General features: G+C 35.6%; 1 protein-coding gene and 1 long non-coding RNA gene across 6 annotated transcripts; one reads left to right on the top strand and one right to left on the bottom strand.

Annotated features, from left to right (window-relative positions):
* Positions 1-764: 764 nt before the first annotated feature.
* Positions 765-3118, bottom strand: LOC115240718. 2 transcript variants are annotated; one of them, XR_003884810.1, is made up of 4 exons: positions 2268-3118; positions 1473-1727; positions 1244-1319; positions 765-890 (listed from the first exon to the last, which is right to left on the bottom strand). It is a non-coding gene; the product is annotated as an uncharacterized LOC115240718 (long non-coding RNA). The 2 variants fall into 2 exon arrangements; XR_003884809.1 differs by having other exon boundaries at positions 827-965.
* On the top strand, positions 821-20642 carry LOC115240715 (protein abrupt-like). 4 transcript variants are annotated; one of them, XM_029816033.1, is made up of 9 exons: positions 4400-4741; positions 5230-5424; positions 5538-5792; positions 5903-6038; positions 6267-6338; positions 18177-18355; positions 18547-18766; positions 18921-19035; positions 19161-20642. In XM_029816033.1, the coding sequence occupies exons 1-9, from the start codon at positions 4553-4555 to the stop codon at positions 19210-19212; spliced, it is 1413 nt and encodes a 470-aa protein (XP_029671893.1). In that variant the 5' UTR covers positions 4400-4552; the 3' UTR covers positions 19213-20642. The 4 variants fall into 4 exon arrangements, with proteins under 4 accessions (XP_029671891.1, XP_029671892.1, XP_029671893.1 ...); XM_029816031.1 differs by lacking the exons at positions 18177-18355; positions 18547-18766; positions 18921-19035; positions 19161-20642 and adding exons at positions 821-919; positions 7711-10818 and having other exon boundaries at positions 4519-4741; XM_029816032.1 differs by lacking the exons at positions 18177-18355; positions 18547-18766; positions 18921-19035; positions 19161-20642 and adding exons at positions 4144-4393; positions 7711-10818 and having other exon boundaries at positions 4519-4741.
* The last annotated feature ends 166 nt before the right edge of the window (positions 20643-20808 follow it).

Genomic DNA, 20808 nt, shown 5'->3' with positions numbered 1-20808 from the left:
CCCCCCCCGTCCCAGGCCGTCGCCGCCGCAGGCTTTCGCGAGCGCGCCGAATAAAATTTGTAATTGCTGACCGACAATTAACGCGCCGGCGAAAGCTGGGGGGAGGTCGATAAATGGACGACGAGCTCGTCCCATACGTTTGTTCAATTAATCGTACTCGCGCTTTACAGACGAAATTATGCAACAGTAATCTACTCTGTTATCTCTTGTGCATCTTTTTCAAAAGAGATATTATGGGTACGATTATCTAAATGAGATATTTGCAATTAGATATGAATGCTTCCTGTAAAGCAAAAGCTAAATTTGAAAAATATCTATAATTTCACGTTTGCACAATTATAAATGTAAAAAAATTAAAACACAAGAAAAAAGATTAAATATATATATGTATAAAGATATATATGTATGTAGGTATATAATTATTTATTATAGGTATTACAATCACATAAAGATAGATGTTGCAAAATAAATATAGTTAATTTAAATGGAAAATCATATAATAATAATAATAATACGTCTTCGACAAATGTCTATTTTTGTTATTATCATAAACTCAAGTAAGATTTTTTTATAATTTATCTTTTCTGCTGAAAAAAGATACTTTATGTTATCTAGAACGGATTGTGTAACTGCAAGAATATACTTTAATCGCAAGAACGAAGAACTGACTCAATCGCGATGAAGTGATCCCGGAAAAGTGGACATCTCATTAACAGAGCCGATATTCATTTGGATCGTGTCAAAGCATTTTCTGCACAGACTGTACATTGCCAAGTCCGTTCGACTCCTACCAAGATTAAGGTAATGCTCGGTTGATATGATACAATAGTTATGTAGTCTTTTCAGTGCTCTATGGTGCTTCCGCTGGATGGTCGTGAGATTCATGAAGCCTTAGAGTAATATTTGGAGTCGCAAAAAGGTATGAGCCTATCATCCCTTGTCATATAATTCGCACATGCTTAGCACTGCTCATTTAGACGAAGATAAGATTAAATGTCATTTTTGGGAAAGCCAGAGAGAAATGGAAAAAATCTATTTTTTTTATTCAATTAGGACTTTTGAGAAGAATAACTTATATGGCTTATTGATCTATTTTTAAATTGCTTTTCTAAGTATTACAAATATTGATATTAAAAAAATCTTTGATGCTGAATAAAATTGATTTTTAACTATGTCTTGAAGAAATTTAGAAAATATAAATAATTATATATATATAAAGGTAAATTTAATTGAAGTTACTCACCGTAACGTAGTATAAAATTTTCGGTTTCCACTATGGGAAACCACTACAATCACCAATGAAAGAAGTTGTGCAGATACTGAAATCACATAAAAAACAATATATGATTAAATTTTACAACAGACCTTTTCTTCTACTGTTAAATGTGATTTTAAATTATATTTGATTATTTACTACTAAAGTAATCATTTTTAAATTGACAAGTTATGCAATAATGGTTATGTATATCTACCTTTCCTATTAATCACTATTTTATCGTTTCTCGATTAACTACTATTTTATAAAATTATTAATCATCCTTTATCTATGTCCCAATTTCTATATGATAAGAAATCTTTGTTTAGATATAGAATTAATCTGTGAGAAGTAATCATTATGATACAAAGTGTCTTGCAAGAATTCTCACAGTGACCATATTGTTACATAAATCATGCATCATGTAGAAATCGTACATCGTCATCAAACGAATGTCTATAACGCATAAATCCTGCAAAAAAAAAAAAGATAAAGTGAATAAACGATGGAAAGGAGAAGGATAGGGGGAGAGAGACAGGGGGGGAATCTCCGACTCTGACTGGAGTTCATCTTTTAGGTTATAAGAGCGTTATATCTTATGAAAAAAAAAAAGAGATACCCGGTGCAAAGTACAAGGTACGCGTGATCACGTTAAATGCTTCAACTGTCCCGGATACACCTGTCCGCCCCCTCCCTTCGCGTATCACAGCACGGGTGCACGATAAAGGTCGAGAAAGAGCGATTCGGGCCAGGAGAGGAGTCGTTCGATCAGCTGTTGACGTCGCGACGCGTGCATCGAACCGCGCGGGCGAGTTACACTCGCGGATGTATTCGCGTGATCGAACTCGAGGCCGCTCGAGTGTTCCTTTTAATGTACGTATTGATTGATCATTCCCGCAGTAACCTGAGAAGGCGAGAGAGCCTAAAGGGCGGAATTAGGTTAAAGGACGGCGGCATCGCAGGAGAGAGAAACGAAGACAGGGACACGGGACGGATTTCGATCCATTCTTACCGTGCGTCGATGCCTGGCGCACATTCTTCTTGTTGCTCGTAAAACGCAAAGGGCTCGATGCTACCGCGTGCACGTTCACGTCACTGACATATTTCCCTATAAACTCGGGACACCGCGCTCTCGCGTGTCGCGTTCCGTCCGAACTCCGCCGCGAACAGGACCGAGCGACGCGAAGCGAGAGCGAGAGTCCGCGGGATCGAGAGACGCACGCGGACGAGACGAGAGACGTCACACCGAACTCGAGAGAGCCACGCGTTAAATATAGGATAAAATCGTGTGTGCGGCCTACGAGAGATCCACGAGCGCTTCACAGAATGCGCATACGACCGCGGGTATACTCGGCGTCGTTTATGCCTTTGTCTGAAGTTGGCCACCGGTGGATCGAGCGTGTCGTACTTATAGATATTATGTGCGCCATGACTCAAATTTTACACTCCATGTATGTGATACGATATAACAATCGTTTTCATAATTCTGCGTCTGATCGTCATGTAAACGACAGTTTGGCGCGTGTAACAAGTTGGACATACCGTCAAAAGATGAATAACAAATTTTACGATATTAAATTAATCGATAAAATAATAACTTTTTGCGGGGCTTCGCTTGATCAATCGCTCATGGTGTATGAATTACCTAGATACAATGCGTTCGATTCATAAGTGTTTCACTTTAGACGAACGTAAAAGCATGAACGTCGCTTTATTATGCCGGGTATCAAATTTCGCGGGTAATATAATTATATGTAGTACGCCCTTCGAGCGTTCCTTCGGCTAACTTCACATCGAGCAGTTCTAACGCTCGGTCAAACAGTCCCTGTCATATTAAATTGAAGAATAAATGTTGCATTTAATATCATTAAATATATTGATTATAAATAATATTTATATTATTTATTCGAACGAGATTTTGCAATTCTCTATTATTTGTTTTTTTTTCAGTATAAAATAATGAATTTTTTGATTGAANNTATATATATATATATATAATACATGCCCGTGTAAAAATGGAAAAGTTAATTCTGCCAGTAATAAAAAAAACTAATGTTTCTTTTGCCCTTTGATTATATTATTATAAATCTCTCGTTAATTTGCTATTCGTGTTGCATTAATTTTATTACACGATACGATAACAAGGTTTTTTGTTTCCGCAACGAAGCGGCCATATTTTTGCATCGCACATATACCATGAACGAGCATTCGTAATTACGCAACACGCATGCACGTATGTACTTGCAGCAGGATCGAAGCACATTGTTGCATGTGTAGCTTATTATTTCCGAAAATTCGATATCCGTTTCGTCCGCCGTCAGTTTCGACAGTCGGCGCGAGGGCGCGCGTTGTCGATAGCGCACGCGCCGTCCAAACTTCGCGACTGGATGCGACGTCTAGGGATAATTCGTTTGGAGTATGACGTAAATCGCCGCCATGAATATGAAACGACCATTGATATTGGTATAATCGCTGTACATTCTATTTTCGATATGCGTAACGTATAAAAAAAGACCTTATTTCAATTTTTATTATTGCGAATAATATAAAATTTAAGAATATATGTAGCTTACAGCAATTTTTATTGTCATCAATGAACAGAGAGATAATTGTCGTAAATTAACATCGAAATCTATTCCAATTGAGAACCATTTTTCAATCCTGATTTTTAATAAACGATACATTTGAGAGAACAAAAATTTTTCGAATAGATTCCATCACTTAAATGAATTAGTCGTTTAAGAATCATGATGCGATCATTTTATTTCCGAGATGAAATTGGAAAATGACGTTTTATATTTTGATAATCTTTTTAATATACAAAATTCGCATTCTTTATATAATATAAAAAAATAGACAAATTTTAGAATTATTTAAACTGTCCGATATATATGTATAATCTATTTAAATTTATATAAAAAACATTTACCAAGTTTCGTAATGTGCGTGTGGAACTCTACGTCAAAAGCTTGTGGCCCGAATTTTTCGCGGGATAGATTCGATGGAAATGATGTCCGGCGAGTACCGAATCACGCCGTTTTCTCGCGCCTCGCGAGAGGCGCGACCGCCGTTCGTCGCCTAGAGAATTTTTCTGCCCGACAGCTGGCAACCTGGATATCGATTGTCATTATTTATATCGTACGTTTCCTCTTCAGTCATCGATTCACTCTTTTTACATTTTACATTTTTACAGTAATGAGAGAGTTAAGTTTTTCCCACGGGCGTATGGTACTATAAGTTAGCCCCCACATGTGTGATCGTAGGTGTTGTTGAAGGGGAGTCGAGCGTGCGAAGAGAATGACGGATAGCCAGCAGCAGTTTTGCTTGCGGTGGAATAACTTTCAGGCGAACATCACGAGCCAGTTCGAGGCGCTGCGAGATGACGAGGACTTCGTCGACGTTACCTTCGCGTGCGACGGCAGGCGACTCCAGGCGCACAAGGTCGTCCTTTCCGCGTGCAGTCCTTACTTCAAGGAGCTGTTCAAGGTTAGAAAACCATTTTCTTCTCGCTCCCCACCTTAGACGTAATCCCTCTCTTCCCCGCCTCTATCCTCCCTTCCCCCTTTCCCTCTCCCCTCTTCCCCCTTTGCGTCCTCCGGCGCGGCAGCCGCCCTCCCCGCTCTCTTCGTTCTTCCTCTCGTCTCCTCTTCGTTCCCTCCATCATGTTCGATAACCAAGGGGATCGATTCGAGCTCACGTCGATTGTTGACCGATTGACAATCGCCGTTGAAGCTATTTCAGTACATAAGCATTCTCGAAGAAAATTCAAGAGATATGTTATCTCGAAAGCAATAATAATAATAATAATAATAATAATAATAATATTGTATATACTTGATATTTAAAAAAAAAGATTGAAAGGATAACTTTTTTTCATAATTTGTTATTGGTTTCACATTTCTTTTTGCTTCTATAAATATTTCAAAATATGTAATTAATAATTTATAGTATTACATGAAATTTTTATTTTGCAGACAAATCCTTGCAAGCATCCAATAATTTTCATGCGAGATGTTGAGTTTGAACATCTACAATCGCTATTGGAATTTATGTACGCCGGAGAGGTAAATATCTCGCAGGCCGAATTACCTACATTTCTGCGTACTGCTGAATCTCTTCAAATTCGTGGCCTCACCGACTCCCAAAGTAATCAGCACAACAATGAAAAGGTTTGTTTGACATAAGTTTGTACATTTATGCATGTCTCCTATTGCTATTGTGTTCATATATACGTGTGATGCATGTGTATATAATGTAATGTATAATTTTTAATAATTTGCAGCATTTGAAGACAAACAACATCCATGCATCAAATGGCCGTGATCTGATCTCACCGAGCTTTGACGATGAACGCAGTAGAACTCCACCACCTTCAAGCCCTCCTCCACTGAAAAGGCTGTGTAAAAAAAGTGATTCACCTCCAATTTCTAGTCCAACACCCTCTATACCGCCTTGTGCTACTATTGCACCTCGCTCGCGCCCACTTATCGAGCCTCAAGTTCAGCTCGATTGTTATAAAGATCTCGATATTGTTGAGGTATATATTTTTATTCATATTGTATCACAGCCAAATATTTCCGATAATATCAATATACCACATATACATAGGGATTCTTATGATATTTATTTTTAACTTTTTACTTTCAGCCAAAAATAGAATTACCTGAATATGGCAGTGATGACGATTGCTCACCTAAACAGGAAGCTAATACATTACCCAGTGGATTTCTCAGCTTGGATAGTGGTATGGAAGTATTGCCATCTTATCCATCATCTTATCAAGGTAATCATTTTACAAGAGAGAGAGAGAGAGAGAAAGAGAGATATATGTTTGGTCTAAAAAAAAATTAAAATTAGAAATTAATATTAAAATTTAAAAATAGACATTTTATCTTGTATAATTGTTTTGTGATAACTGAATCTTCTAAATATAGTTCTTTTTTTCTTATTTTATTATATAATATAAATTTTAAACTGTATGTTAAAATTCATGTTAATGTGTCTATTTTAGGAAACCAAAATGTAGAAGGAGGAATGCCAGGTACATCACATGGGACTACGGAATTAAATCAGGAGCAGCAAGGTGAGTCAGAATTTACTATTTGTTGGTAGTGCGAGCACCATTACAAACAGCAACAACCTAGCCATTACATCACAAATGTCAAATGTGAATAGAAACAAGGAAGCAGAAAGGAATCTTGATGGTTTGAAATGGTAAGCTCGTGTGTAGCTCGGTAGGTCTTGGTAGGCGGTAGGAGACATTTGACACTCGGAGGCTGCAATAGGCCTGAGTCCACAGAGTGCAGTTTGCAGTTAAGCAGCTGTAGCGTTGTATGAACGTTACCGAAATAGCCCGGAAAAACTTGAATCATTAACAATAAAGTCCTGCGTGTACATATTCAAGAAACAACCCCATCCCAATATGCTTTATAATCTTTTGTTTTCCTGCTTTATATATACATATATTAATACATATACACATACATGTGTATATTAAAGCATACATACATACGCTGGATTAAACCTAATCCTGAAAAGAAGTGTTTAATATAAAGGATAATTGCTTATTAAAAAGTTAACACTCAAATCAACAAAGACTTATAATCATTTGCTTTCTCGTTTACTCATTATAAATGCCATATTTACATATATGTGACAAATTTTCAAATCAGCTTGTACATACTGCTTTGAATTAAATACGATATATGAATGTTTATGTGGTGCCACTTATTTTTTATGCACAATATAATTGCATTAAAGAATCTATTATTAATAAATATTGATTAATATAATCATTATTAATGAATAAAGTTTTTAATGAATAATCAAGTAGAAGTATGAAATAATGTGTCAAATTGTAACAGATTTCAAATCCTATAATATTATTTTAATCTTAATGATATGTTGTTCTTAAGTTGTATATAAAATAATTTTAGATAATTATTGTCGGTATCCCTTTTTCTAACTATGAAGACATCAAATCTACTTATTAATAAAAAACTACATATGTTTTTTTAAAGTGATTCTCTCTCCTGAATTGATGTTTTTATCATATGTTACCATATATAAAAACGAATTTGCGTCTAATTAAAGAGATTACAATGAATATATAAACAAAAAATTTTGACTGGTTCTCATTCATCGATTCATGCTTACCATTGTTTTCAAACTATATGTTTTTTCTTACTGCATTACCATTGTTTTGTCTGCCAAACATATTTGACTCATTGCATCCTTGCAAGTGATACTCTTGCGGGGGATACTCTTTTTGTACCGTGCAGGCAGCAAAAATTGGGTAGCGCTAAAAATAGGGTTGTTTGCTGGTTGTTGCTGTCCTGTGGTGGGTGGTATCATTCTGATATTATACGTGGTGTGAAAAGGCGTGGTGCTATGCTGTGGTAACGTGCAATGCTGTGGGCTGCTACCGGTTAGAGCAAGTTGTGTGTGTGTTGCAGCTGACCTGCGTAAACTGCACTCGCTGGACCCACGCCCCTGTCCTGTGTGCAACCGCATGTACAGTAACTTGTCCAACCTGCGGCAGCACATGCGCCTCATCCACAACCCTCAGAGTGTCACTTGCCCTCTATGTAACAAGCCATTCAAGACCAAGCTGTACCTGAAGCGTCACCTGGTCAGTTTCCACGACCTCAGTGTGGCAGACAGGCAACGACAGGAAGAAATCTACCAACATCAAGTTAAGGTTCAGGTCCAGGGACAGGGACAGGGACAAACGCAGGTTCAGGGAGGAGTTCAGACTCAAACTCAAACACAAGTTCAGGCTCAAACACAAGCTCAGATTCAAGCTCAGACTCAGGTGGATAATAAGGTGCTTTTAGCGGCTCCTGCCCCACCTTCTCGGGGTATCACCGAGGAAGGTGGGGCTAGCGGTGGTGGTGGTGGCACCACGGAACCAAAGCTCAGATCGTATCAGGCACAAGCTGGCGATAATGCTTACTCGGTAGAGGTGGCGCAGATTAGTGATTCAAAGCATTTTGCTAGTGGGATGTTGCAATTTGATGCTACGTATCACTAATGTGTACAGGATGTTTATTTATTTTTTAATCTATTATATCTCGTGCCCAGTTTGTTGTATCATTTTGTGATATAGTAACAAATTGAGTTTATCTTTATTGTTTAGTGAACTTGTGATTCAATAGGAAACGTATCTTCATAGTTGACCGACAGTAGCTAGAAATAACGTTACGACACAAGGCTGATTCCGTATTTAATAATCCAGGTCCTGTGCACAGAGGTGTGCATGTGTGTGCACGGGTGTAATTTATAATTTTAAATCTTTTTGAGAAACGTGTATGCAATTCTTGTCGCACAAACACGAATGGAGGACAAGAAATCAAATACGATTGACGGTCGCGCACTTGATTGTTTTCGTCCGTAATAAGACGCCTATAAAGATCATTCGAATGATCATTCATACGAAGGTCGACAGTGTATATAGGTTTGGGAGACTAGTTTACATATAAAGTCCCGTGCCTATTCATCGTAAAGATGAACGCTGATGATGGGGGAGAGAACGACTAAAATGCCGATGGTGGAGCAGCCATCCCACCTCGTACTGATAATTCTGCAGCCGGATACTTGTTGTTTTATTTAATGCTATACAGTGTTATACAGACTACAGATATTTACAACAATATTATATTCTTACAGAGGATTATATTTACTTTATTATTGCAACGCAATGTGCAATGACATAGCTCGTACATGATATATTTTTCACATGCATACATTGCAATATACAGCCAATTGACAGCTCAACAGAGTAATAATATTTATTATTAACAGTTATCAACAAACCGTGATCGCAATAATGCAGCAGATTGAATTTAACAATATATAATAAGAAGGCAATGTCTCTGCTGGTTTCTTGTCTGTAAGCATGTCCGTAGAAGAGTGTTTTTCAAATACTCTACCTCAATGATACATATGTTTAATGACAGTACCATAAAGATATTTATTTCACTATTTTCTTGAAAGATTATAATGCTCAATTATAATTATCAAACAACGCGCTCTTAAACGATATTTATATAATTTATATATAAGTCGTATGTTTTTTTTGAGTTGTATATATTTAGTTTCTAAAATTTATATTTATTAATTTTCAAACACAAAGAATTCTTAAAGTATCAAAGAGACGCAGTAGCATTTTGTGTGAAGTTTATACATGTATTAACAGTTTTGCGAGAGTAACTTTACAGTATATTCTTTACAGAGAGAAAAAGGGCAATAATGTTTTGGCAATAATTAATTGTATTTTTTTATATAAGCTTTTATCAGAAATATATTTTGTATTTTTCAGAGGCATTTATATAATAGCGTATACAGTCTTTAGCTATTTTTAATGATGATTTCGTTAATTATCATTTTTCGTCAGAATTTTCTTTTATCATCTTTTATTAGGGACATTTAATTTCAACTTTTATAAAAGTAAACCAGCATAGATATCTGCCGCACAATTCCATAGCCATAGTACCACACAGTACAACTCAGGATCTTTTATATTATATTTTACAGATGACAATAGTTCCATAAGTACGATTTATAATAGCGATTCTAGAAAATGGGGCACTGGGTATGTCCCCTAGAATCGTAACCTTTTAAGTCGTACCATTCATATAAACAGGCTCCTTACCTCACATACAATCAAATTACTAAACAGATGCAGCTATATATTATAATATATTTACATACAATACAATTTACAATAGTACTGGGAAAAGTTGCAACAACTGCAACTATAACACAGATTGCCGATATTATACAAACGGTTTTTATTATCTGTTATTACATTGGTAAGTGATTGCAATGTTTTTTTACACGTTAAAAGTGTACTACGAATGTACATTCGAGATTTTCGTTTATGATATGAATGGATGCCCAGCACAACTGACAATTAGTACCGAAATAAGATTAGATTATAAATGTTGCATATCATATTATAATATTGTTATACATTTGCCAAGCAGTGTTACATTCATCAACTCTCAGGCTTTGGATCATATACAGAGATTTCATTCTGCTTCTCTTGCCAATATAGAGTAATGTTTCTTATAATGGTGCATTCTTCACACATACTAATTTCCAATTGTAGAAATTCAGCTACTGAGTTTTTACAATGCAGTGTCTTGTAGAATAAGAAATGTAGATTTAGTACATTATTTTTTTGGTACTCTATTTGATAGAGTTTCACATTTATTATTCCATTTAGTTTTTCTCGCATTAGTAATATTAAGATCTGCACTTGATATTATTTATAGAAGTCTTGTTACTTCCGATATTTACTTTCAGTCATTTTGGTGTCTACTCGATCCTTTGCCTGAGATCCCATATACTGTGTATATCAGAGTGATGTGTTACAGAATGTCACATAATAGTAAGCATCATTTGACAGGCCGGACTTCGCTGGGCATTAAAAACCGGTTACCTAGCTAATATCACAATACAATTCCGAACATTCATTGTTATAATTACAATTATATTACGAATTCACAAATGGTGTGTGCAAACATTCCGTAATTCCGCAACATGAAGACAGCAAAGAGCAAAAAGAAAGGAGAGATAGAAAAGAAAGAAAACAAAAAATAACGGTTTTATCAATCGATAACAAGCACACTTACAGCTTATAGGAAATAATACTCGAAAAAAATCCCGCATTATTTTAGTATTTTTTGGGGGGTCTAACAAAATACACAATTTACTGTAAATTAAATGATTCGAAATGAAAAGGGATATCGACGACATGCATCGCGTGATCGTAAAAAGTATCTTTTTGCTTACAGCTTATAGGAAATAATACTCGAAAAAAATCCCGCATTATTTTAGTATTTTTTTTGGGGTCTAACAAAATACACAATTTACTGTAAATTAAATGAAAAGGGATATCGATGACATGCATCGCGTGATCGTAAAAAGTATCTTTTTACTTTGATGAAAAATACCAACAGTACTTGCCAGTTTTTCCCAAAAGAACTTGATGAGTAGGTACAGAAAAGCTCACTGAAAAAATATCTTTTGTCTGCGATAATAAGTTTTAACTTTATCCTATAAACTGCGATTTTAGCATTTGTATTATGCGTTGTTACGACTATTATTGCTATTACGATAATCACTCTATCGCTATTATTATCAATCGAATCCTATTATTATCAATCGAATCCTATTATTATCAATACCACACTACTGCTACTATTACTACTACTACTACTATTACCACTACTATTACTATTCTCCTACTAAAACGACAACTATTATTGCCGTCTTTAATTTAAAACTTAGGATGCATATATGCATCTACCGTCTCGAAAATGTTTTATGTTCGAAAGAATATATATACCTCGGTTTCCCGCGTCGCACGGCTTTTGACGTGTGCGTCGTCTTTCTTCATCATAAAAACCAGTATCTTTTAGCGCGTTTAATTATGTGTTGTATATATGTAAATTATTATGTAATTTGTATGCGCGTCACATAACAAAAAATAACTCGTATATTCGATCGCTAGTTGTTATTAATATATAGGTGTAGTTATAGGAAATATTACCTTAAATGAAGGTAATATACATGGTTTCTCGTTTGAACGATGGACATCTTCTTTTGTGTATGTAGTATCGCGAAGCACACATACTTCGCACCTTTAATTTGATTTACATTATTATTTATTCGATGATTCGAAATGAAAATTTTAATCTAGTCAATAAAAACAATATTTTTTATGCAGTTGAAGTAGAAATCTATATTATTATTTGTTAGAAACATGGTGTGTCATGTGTATATATCAGTATTAGTTTTAGAAATAATATCTGTAATAGAGAAATTGAAACAGTATTAAAATTCTTTTTTTATTTTAGGAAAATATTTTTTGAAAGTTTTTTAAAATAGATTATGATTCTTTTTTTAAATTATACGTGTTTCTGATTATATATTAGATGTATTTCTAATATATTAATATTATGTTTAAGGAAAGATAAACTCATTGTCAGTGTGAAAGAATATATAGTACTTAATATTTTTAATTATTACCTTGTTATATTATTATTTTACGACTAAAGATCAAATTATTAATTTTTAAAATAAACTTTTAATCTTATATATTGAAAGAAAGAGACATATAAATTTGGCATAAATTCTTTGATAGAATTTTTGGCATAAGATAATAATAACTACTTGAAAAAAGAAAAGTTATATATATCTTTAAAAAATATTGTAGCGCAAAAAGAGGCATCGTTTCTTCGTTCGAGTGAGAAACCGCATTTTTTTAACGCAATATATTCTACATAATTTTTTATGTAAATTCTGTTCCCGATCGACATGTCGATCTTTTTCGAGTGTACTTTTTCAAAAAATATATAAGCTTAAAATTAGTGTTAGATTTTAGTATGCGCGAAAGGCAAAAATGCGAAATTTTCGATGTAAATAGCGGCAATTTTTCCAATACGACTGTATCGAAAATACGAATATTTTGCTTCTAAAGTAGTCATCACACGCTAATATTTACGTATGATATTTATTCGAATCATGGCGTATCCGAGGTAAGTTATTCTCTTAATAAACGGGCAGGTCAATAGCGTCTTGTGCTATCCCATATATATTATATAACGGCAATCGCATTGCAAAAAAAGTATATATACGACTGATTTTCAACGAGTGCGAGTGTGTGTATGTGTGTGTACGCGCGGAATGTACTGTATTAAGGCGTCTAAGAGAGATGAAAGAAAACAGGAAAGTAAAGTACAGCAGCTTGTACATGGCGGAATTTCTGAGCAGATAATTGATGAAAAAATTCGCGTATTGGCTTCGTGAATGTCTCTCTTTGTCACGCGTGGAGAAAAAAAATATTGCGCGAAAGGGAACCTATCAGAGTTCCTGATAGAAATTGCAAGAACTTCATGCGCAAGAAAAATGAAATCTACTGTAAATTAATAGAAAGAAGAATTTACATTTTTATTATTTGCACATAGCTTTTTAAAATCTAGCATGTCAAAATTCGATTTTTATATTTAATAGTTGATACAATCTAAATTAGGTGAGAGATAATATAAAAAAATTTGTGATTTTGTTGATCCAGTGAATTTTTATTAAACATAAAATTTATATAAATAATATCAATGCAATCGCTTCAATCATTATATAATATTTATTTAAAGGATACAAGGGTACAAGTTTAACGTCTGAAAATAGAGACGCTCTTGTTAATTTCTATCAGGACATTTGCCAGGCATAGCAATTTGTAGCGACAAAACCGATAGAATAAGCCCGGTAGAGATGGAATCCCGATCCCTTCGTATGGTCGTTAACATTGTTTGTCCCTGGAGAAGGAGAGCTGTAGGAATGTGAAAAGCCACGCCAGCATAAACGGCATGCAGAAACGCGGCGGCCGGTCTTTCGCGGTTAATATACCGAATCGAAATTCTCGCAAATGAAATGACAAAGCGGCCGAGGTATTTCGCGCGATAAAAAACCGAAAAAAAAAAAAAAAAAAAAAAAAAAAAAAAAAAAACATGATAAAGTGCTCTTTTTAGGCTGAGCTGTGGGCTCCACGAAAGTGACTTATTATTGGCTTAATATAAACACGAAAGCAAGTTGGCGGAAGAAAATGCAAATTCTCTGATTTACGCTTCAAGGTATATAGAACTTCTTTTTTTCAACAAGCAATTATCTGGACAGAATGAGCTCTGCATCAAAAAAGAATTCGAATTCATAATGAAATATTTATCAAGAGATGTATATTTTACTTTCAGCTAACGTTTCCACAATGTTTTCTTGAGATTTGATACGCCACGGTAATTTATTTATTATATGCGGCACTGCGTTATATTTAACTGACTAGCAGTAAGTGACGGGCGCAAAATGGTATGACAGTATTTGGATACATGTGCACAAGCATTACCATTTTGAAATTTATTTAAATCTATTTTTATTCTTACAGATTTTTAGAATTTTTATAAATTTGTCATATTTTTATAATTTTTTATATTTTGTATATCTATCCAAAAAGCTCGTGGATTAATCATATTGTACCGTTTGGTGTAATTGTAAAAATATTATACTGGTCAATATATATACGTGTAATTGTTACTTCCAATAATGTGATAATCAATTTTGATTAATTTTTAGATTACACATATATGAAGATAGCACTTTTTTTAATTTCTGTATTTCTTGACTGAATTCTTGATGAATTTTTTTACTTATATTTATTTTATTTCAAACAGATTTATCATTTTAATGGAAAAATGTTTAGAAGTAGTTATATATACAGAAACTACACTCGTGTGCGCATGTATCCGAGGCCCAACACTACAAATAGCTTAAGCTTTCATCGAGTGCGCTTGCAATTTACTGCACATACGCTGCACTTAATTTATCAGAAATTATCCGGAGCAAGATTCTTGAACCTTTGTGCATGATGATGAATGCCGCGAACGATTTAATTTCTTTTTGATATTTTCGGAATTATCGTGATTACTCGCAATCCAGCGAGTAAAGGTCCTCGTAACTATTAAAATAATCGTGAAATTTTATAGAAGCTTTATTTGCATCGTTATTCGTTAGAATAGCTTTTACTATTTTTATTTTTTAAGTTGTAATATAATCGTTATTGGACGCGCGCGTGAGAGAGAGACTGCAAGAGAAAGAATTAAAATAGATATTCGGAGAATTATGATATTTGCAAATGTGATATTCGCGAAGATAAGTAGTATTATATGTTGCCGTCCATTTCTTACGTGGTAAGATAATTTATTTTGGCTATCTTTGTACTGACGTTAATTATCCATAAAACATCTCGACATACTATATCGATTCAACACATACGTATCGTCGATTTTATTTTTTAGAGTATATTAAAAGAAATAATCGTTTCGCGTAGCAAACATCAGAAAAAAAATTATATTACAAGCGGCGAATAATCGTTTTTCTTTATCGATACGTGAATTAATAGAATTAAATATGAACGAGTAAAAAAAAAGTTGGAATCGAGCAATTATCTACAGGTAAAAGTAGTGTGTATTAATCAGCTGATTTACCAACTATTTATTGCTTGGAGAAAAAAAATGTTTCCGTTTCGCTACTACTTTAAACTGACAAAAATCTGTCCCAGAAATGCACAAATGGTTAATTAGAGGAAAGCTTGCGAAGGATCGCGCGGCATTGTCGAGTCGCGCAGCACGTAGAAATCTATATACATATAAACAAACACGTGTGTTAATTTCGCTAGCGACAGATGCATCAATCAAGTAGCCATAGATCTGTAATCAAGTGTGCTTTCTTCCCCACCTCGCCCCTCGCCCTCATTCCCACATTGTTGCGACGTATAGACGCAACACTCGAGTCTCATTATTTAATTGCAATATCAATGTGTGGCGACGAGACATTTGTCATCGTTATACTCGATGGGATTTCCCGCAAATACGCGAATACTAAAAGCGTAATCCTATCATAATAGCGACGTTCCTATTTTACGTTCGCGCTTTTGTACGTTCCGACTACGAAAAAATATAACTATTATACTAACGCGAACTTTTTCGGCTACGAAAACGAATTCCTGTTGCAATCGCGAATACGAGAGACTTTTCGTCTGGCTTAGAGCGCAATATCCCGTCGTAGCGATTCGTTCTGTATCCGAAATTTTGTCAAACGACACATTTGAATAAAGTAATTCACATTTGTACGGAAAATATGTATTATGTTATTTTTACACGAGATTTTTTGCGCGAAAGAGAAGAATTTAATGTAACAACAAGGTATGTTACATTAAATCAATCTTCAACCATTCATACCACTGATACATATTATATATGATAAATCCATATAACTTTTAAACAGGCACATATATTAAAGTAATATGTCGAGATATTCGACGACACGTATAGAGGAACATGTTTAAAATAATATAATTCCACATTAAAATGCAATAACGATGGATATCCACAGAAAAAATGTGATTTTTAAGACGCTCTCTAGCTGGATCTCCAATTTAAAGGATTTGTATTCTTCAAACACATCACCTCAAGATATTCTGATATTGTAATTGTCGGGACGATTGGGAAATCGGCTTTATAGACCATAAGCCTGTAAACTTAAACGGTCTTAGCGATGATCGGCAAGAATGTGATGAAAAAGAAGGAAATGTAAAGAGAAACGGGAGAAAGAGAGAGAGAGAGAGAAAAAAGTGGGATAGGAGAGGAGGCGGAAAAGGGGAGAAGGGTGATTTTTGGCTGACGACGACGGATAGATGGAGAAACTAATCTAGATTGGTCGGCTGGTATGTTGCAGCCGCCGCCGGCTTCGGTACGGAGGGAACGGGATCACCACCCTCGTCGTCGTCGACGTCGTTAAAAATATCGAGTGTTTCCAGCGCCGCGGTCTGCACCTGGCATAATCCGCGGCCTTGCCCGCGTTGTGCCCGCGTCTACAGCAACAACAGTAATCTACGCAGACACCTCAGATCGGCCCATGCGACCGCTCCCGACCTCCTCGAGCTGACGTCGCTGCAACGGAAAACCATGGTGCTGCAGTCCTCCCTGTTCTTCACCGCCTCCTCTTCCTCCTCGGAAGAGGAGGTCGCTGGATCATAATCATGTGATCCCCTCGAGCCATCAGTATATCAGTCAGACGCCCCACGATAACGTCTCCGCCAGGGAGACAACAACGTTCTTGGGATCGTAATGTCATACGGACGAGTCAACTTGCGAGTTCCTTCGACGAAGATGGATATCGTCAGCGCGATGTCTTTAATGACATAATGAGCAATATCGTCGTTATTGATATTAATATCATGATATCGATAGAAAGAATTAATAGCTTTGATTATTGTCGCGTCATCGATAATTGGAGGGAGGGGGAGTGCTTGATTGAATTTACTAATTGTAAGAATTACGGGGACGGAAAACGATTGCGAAACGATTGTTTCTTTAGAAAGCTAAGTTGGAATCTATGAATGTTTAATAGTTGATGAAAAGTTTTTGTGGTATTTTATTCAAGTTCCTCTATATGTATCTGCAGACTGAAAAATCTCGGCGCAATAATTGATTCGTCGATTAAGAGATTGTTGTAGTGACAACGTTGCTCCAACGGACAAATTTTATTGAAAATAATTTATTTTATTTATACACGATCATTCCTATAATTTTTGAAAGTTCTCTACCACATGAAGTATTATTATACATATATTAAATCTAAAATTTCCACATTTTGGAAATATTACGTAGTTTTAAGTTGAACGAATATGATTTGTCATTTTTTATAATAAAAGAAATAAACGTATTCTTTCGGAGAACAACTTGTACGTATATCCGGCTCATACGGAAAAATTTTATCAGTTCGCCATGCAGTAACTTAATGCCATCTATGAAAATCGGGCACGAACTTATGCAATCATCCAATATTTATACACGATCATTCCTATAATTTTTGAAAGTTCTCTACCACATGAAGTATTATTATACATATATTAAATCTAAAATTTCCACATTTTGGAAATATTACGTAGTTTTAAGTTGAACGAATATGATTTGTCATTTTTTATAATAAAAGAAATAAACGTATTCTTTCGGAGAACAACTTGTACGTATATCCGGCTCATACGGAAAAATTTTATCAGTTGATAATACGCTTACTTTGCGTTCTTGTTCATCTGAATAACATATTTCTTTTCTAATTTATTTATATATTATATATTATATAAAAATGCATCATTTGCGTATTTTTTTATAAAATAAACATAATAATTATTGTTTATATAATAGCAATCATTTTGTATGGCAAAGTCTGACATTTATTACAAAAATAATTGTATATAGTAAGAGGTCAAGTAACATTTCAACATTTCCTCTCCGAGGTTTATGTTGAAAAAAAAAAAAAACACAAAATTAAACGCATACCTTTTCCCAATTGATGATTGCAGCACGAAGAGTACGTCGCGGTAGACCACGACTCGGAACCAGAGGTGGCAAACATCCGTCGCCGTCCGTTCGCAGAAATTCGCCCTCCAGGAGCGACTGGCTGCCCCTGGACATGAGAACGACTCCGCCAGCTGCGATGCCTGCCTTCCGTGGATTCGAAGAGTCTTCGTCGGATGGTGTGGTCTGTACCAATGAATTTCTTTCATAATTATCCTTTTGGTACTTTACACACAAAGCGTATCAGATCTTTTTAAAATATTCTTTTCATGCAAATGTCTTTGCATGTCTAATTTTTATATAAAGAAAATAGCTCTCTTCTAAAAAATGTGTAAATGATAACGATATCATAATTTGATAACGTTTCTCTTGTAGGTCCACTTGGGTGAGGGTATAGCTGTTTGCGAGGAGCAACTGAGGGCCGTCAAATGGAGTGATTATCGCAAGTTGACACGCGGATTAGCCGCGATATTGTTCAGCCCGACGGAGCTGGCGACATGCTCCGTCACCGGTCAACGTTGGAGCCGTGCCGGCACAGCTACCGAACGTCCTGTCAAACCTGCCCTCGACAAGGCTAAGGTTCAAGCCATTATATGTAAGTATACACGATGAAAAACATCGAAGATATTGTACTTCAAGGGATACATTAAAAAACATTCCTTTTTAGCACGTGCATCAATGCACATATATACTTCTGTAAACCTTCATTTCCTTGTAAACTAAATTAGTTCGTGTCTACGCTGTTACAGCTTATGTGACGTCGAGGTTTCCATCAGTGGACGTTAGCAGCGTGAAGCAGGTCTTAGCATACAAATGCAAAGAGAACTCCACTGCTCTCAAAATGAAGTCTATACGATACATATGGTAAGTCTTGGCGAATTCTTATTACACTATGATTGTTCGCGCGCGCAAAGATAAAGTTTTGCGCATAAAAAAAAAAATTACGACGATTGTCTTTATACTCTCTCCTTCCGTATATTTGATAACAGTGATAGACAGGATACAGACACGTCACCGCGGGGTGAGTCCGAGGACAAGTGAGAGGGGGTACAGGGTGCGTGCAGGGTGCAGCCCGCCTCTCAATTTCGTCGCGTCCTCCCGCACCCTCCATCCAATACGGTTTACTCGCCGCAACGCTCGCAGCAAGATCGTGGCGATTATCGTAATAATAATAGTGACAAACAGTACGTCGACATGCACCTACGACGCGATCACGAGGAAGGGCACGGAGGCGATTTGTCTCTCGCGTCATCCGCGCAGACAGATCTCGAAAAGCTGATGCCTCTGCACACGCTTCACGGCGTATTTCATTCCACCCTACGAACGGCGACGGCCTCATACATTTAATTACTGGTTTAGCCAGTTGTACATCGATTGAGAAGATGTAATCCTACAAGAGTAGGTTGGAAATACAAGAATAGCAGACAAGGTTTGATAAAAAGAGAGCTGAAATATTTCTGATCGTTTCGACATACGATTTAGACGATATTTCAGGATATTCGTTAACTTTGTTTATTTGCTTCTTGCCATGAAAATCGCGAAGATTTTAATGGCGGGAATGATAGAATTTTTCTGGAACGTTCTACAAGGAAAGATTTATTAATATGCTTACATATATAAAAATAGATACATAAACGAATTACAAGCATGACAGATAAATCTGTTGAGTAGAACATGTATGACAAGTTTACGAGAAATAATAGAAGCGTGTTGTTTCGAAAGTAGAAAAAAATTAAAACGGATGGAAACGAGTGAATACTTGATAAAATTTTATAATGCGGTAAGATTGGCTGTGTTATATGGATCGTGACTAACAGCTTCGCAAAACTTCATATACTTTGAGTAGAATAAAAAAAAAAAAATCATTACTATCGGACTATTACGTTTAGACTATACAGTCGATTATATTCATATTGTGAATTTATCGTAAATTTCCCTATCGTAAATTCTCTTCTCCAGATTTCTACTCTCATTCTAATAATCATGGCTGCATAATAAACGAAAACAGCGTAGGAGAAGAAGTTTATTTTACGGGCATTCAACTGATTGATATAATATGGACATTTGAGTGTAATGGGAAGTCTATTATGTTTATAAAAATTTGAGAATAACAGAATAAGAGACAAGGGATGCGTTCTTGCCTGAAAAAGATCATTCCTTCGTATACGCGCGTTCCTTTTGTTAATTTAGGTGCTTCTAACAAATAATGCATCTCTTTTTGTCTGCGCGATAATATGGATTTTTCATGCATAATAAAGGAAACTACGTACAGAGATACACAAAGGCATTGAGAAACGTGTCACGAAGGAACGGTTCTGTGCAAGAATGCATTAGGATTTATTTGGTTTCGGCTGTGAGCTACGACCACATGCGAAGGGGGAGATCCGTGTGGTTCTAATGAAAGAGAACGCACCCATCTAGAGAGAAGGTGGGTGATAAATAGTGAGAAGGCAATATTATAAAGAAAAAAAGCAGAAAGAAATATTATTAAAAAATGGCAAGGTCGGACGGACCAGTCCGATCCTACCGGGATACAAGGGTAGACTTTCACATATAGAGTATGCCTAATATATAAATATAGTATATATATATAAATAAAAAGTAATATATATATAAATATATTATTATAACGAAATA

The sequence above is a fragment of the Formica exsecta genome, unplaced genomic scaffold, assembly GCF_003651465.1.
Source record: "Formica exsecta isolate Colony F162 unplaced genomic scaffold, ASM365146v1 scaffold444, whole genome shotgun sequence".
NCBI lineage: Eukaryota > Metazoa > Arthropoda > Insecta > Hymenoptera > Formicidae > Formica > Formica exsecta.
The sequence above is the reverse complement of the archived record's forward strand: the minus strand, read 5'-3'. Positions and strand labels throughout refer to the sequence as shown.

Bases quoted from the DNA above. Each gene is read 5' to 3' on its own strand.
- LOC115240715 (XM_029816031.1), top strand. From the start codon at position 4,553: ATGACGGATAGCCAGCAGCAGTTTTGCTTGCGGTGGAATAACTTTCAG. The intron at 6,039-6,266 runs GTAATCATTTTA...TGTCTATTTTAG, and splicing joins TTATCCATCATCTTATCAAG to GAAACCAAAATGTAGAAGGA. The intron at 6,339-7,710 runs GTGAGTCAGAAT...TGTGTGTTGCAG, and splicing joins ATTAAATCAGGAGCAGCAAG to CTGACCTGCGTAAACTGCAC.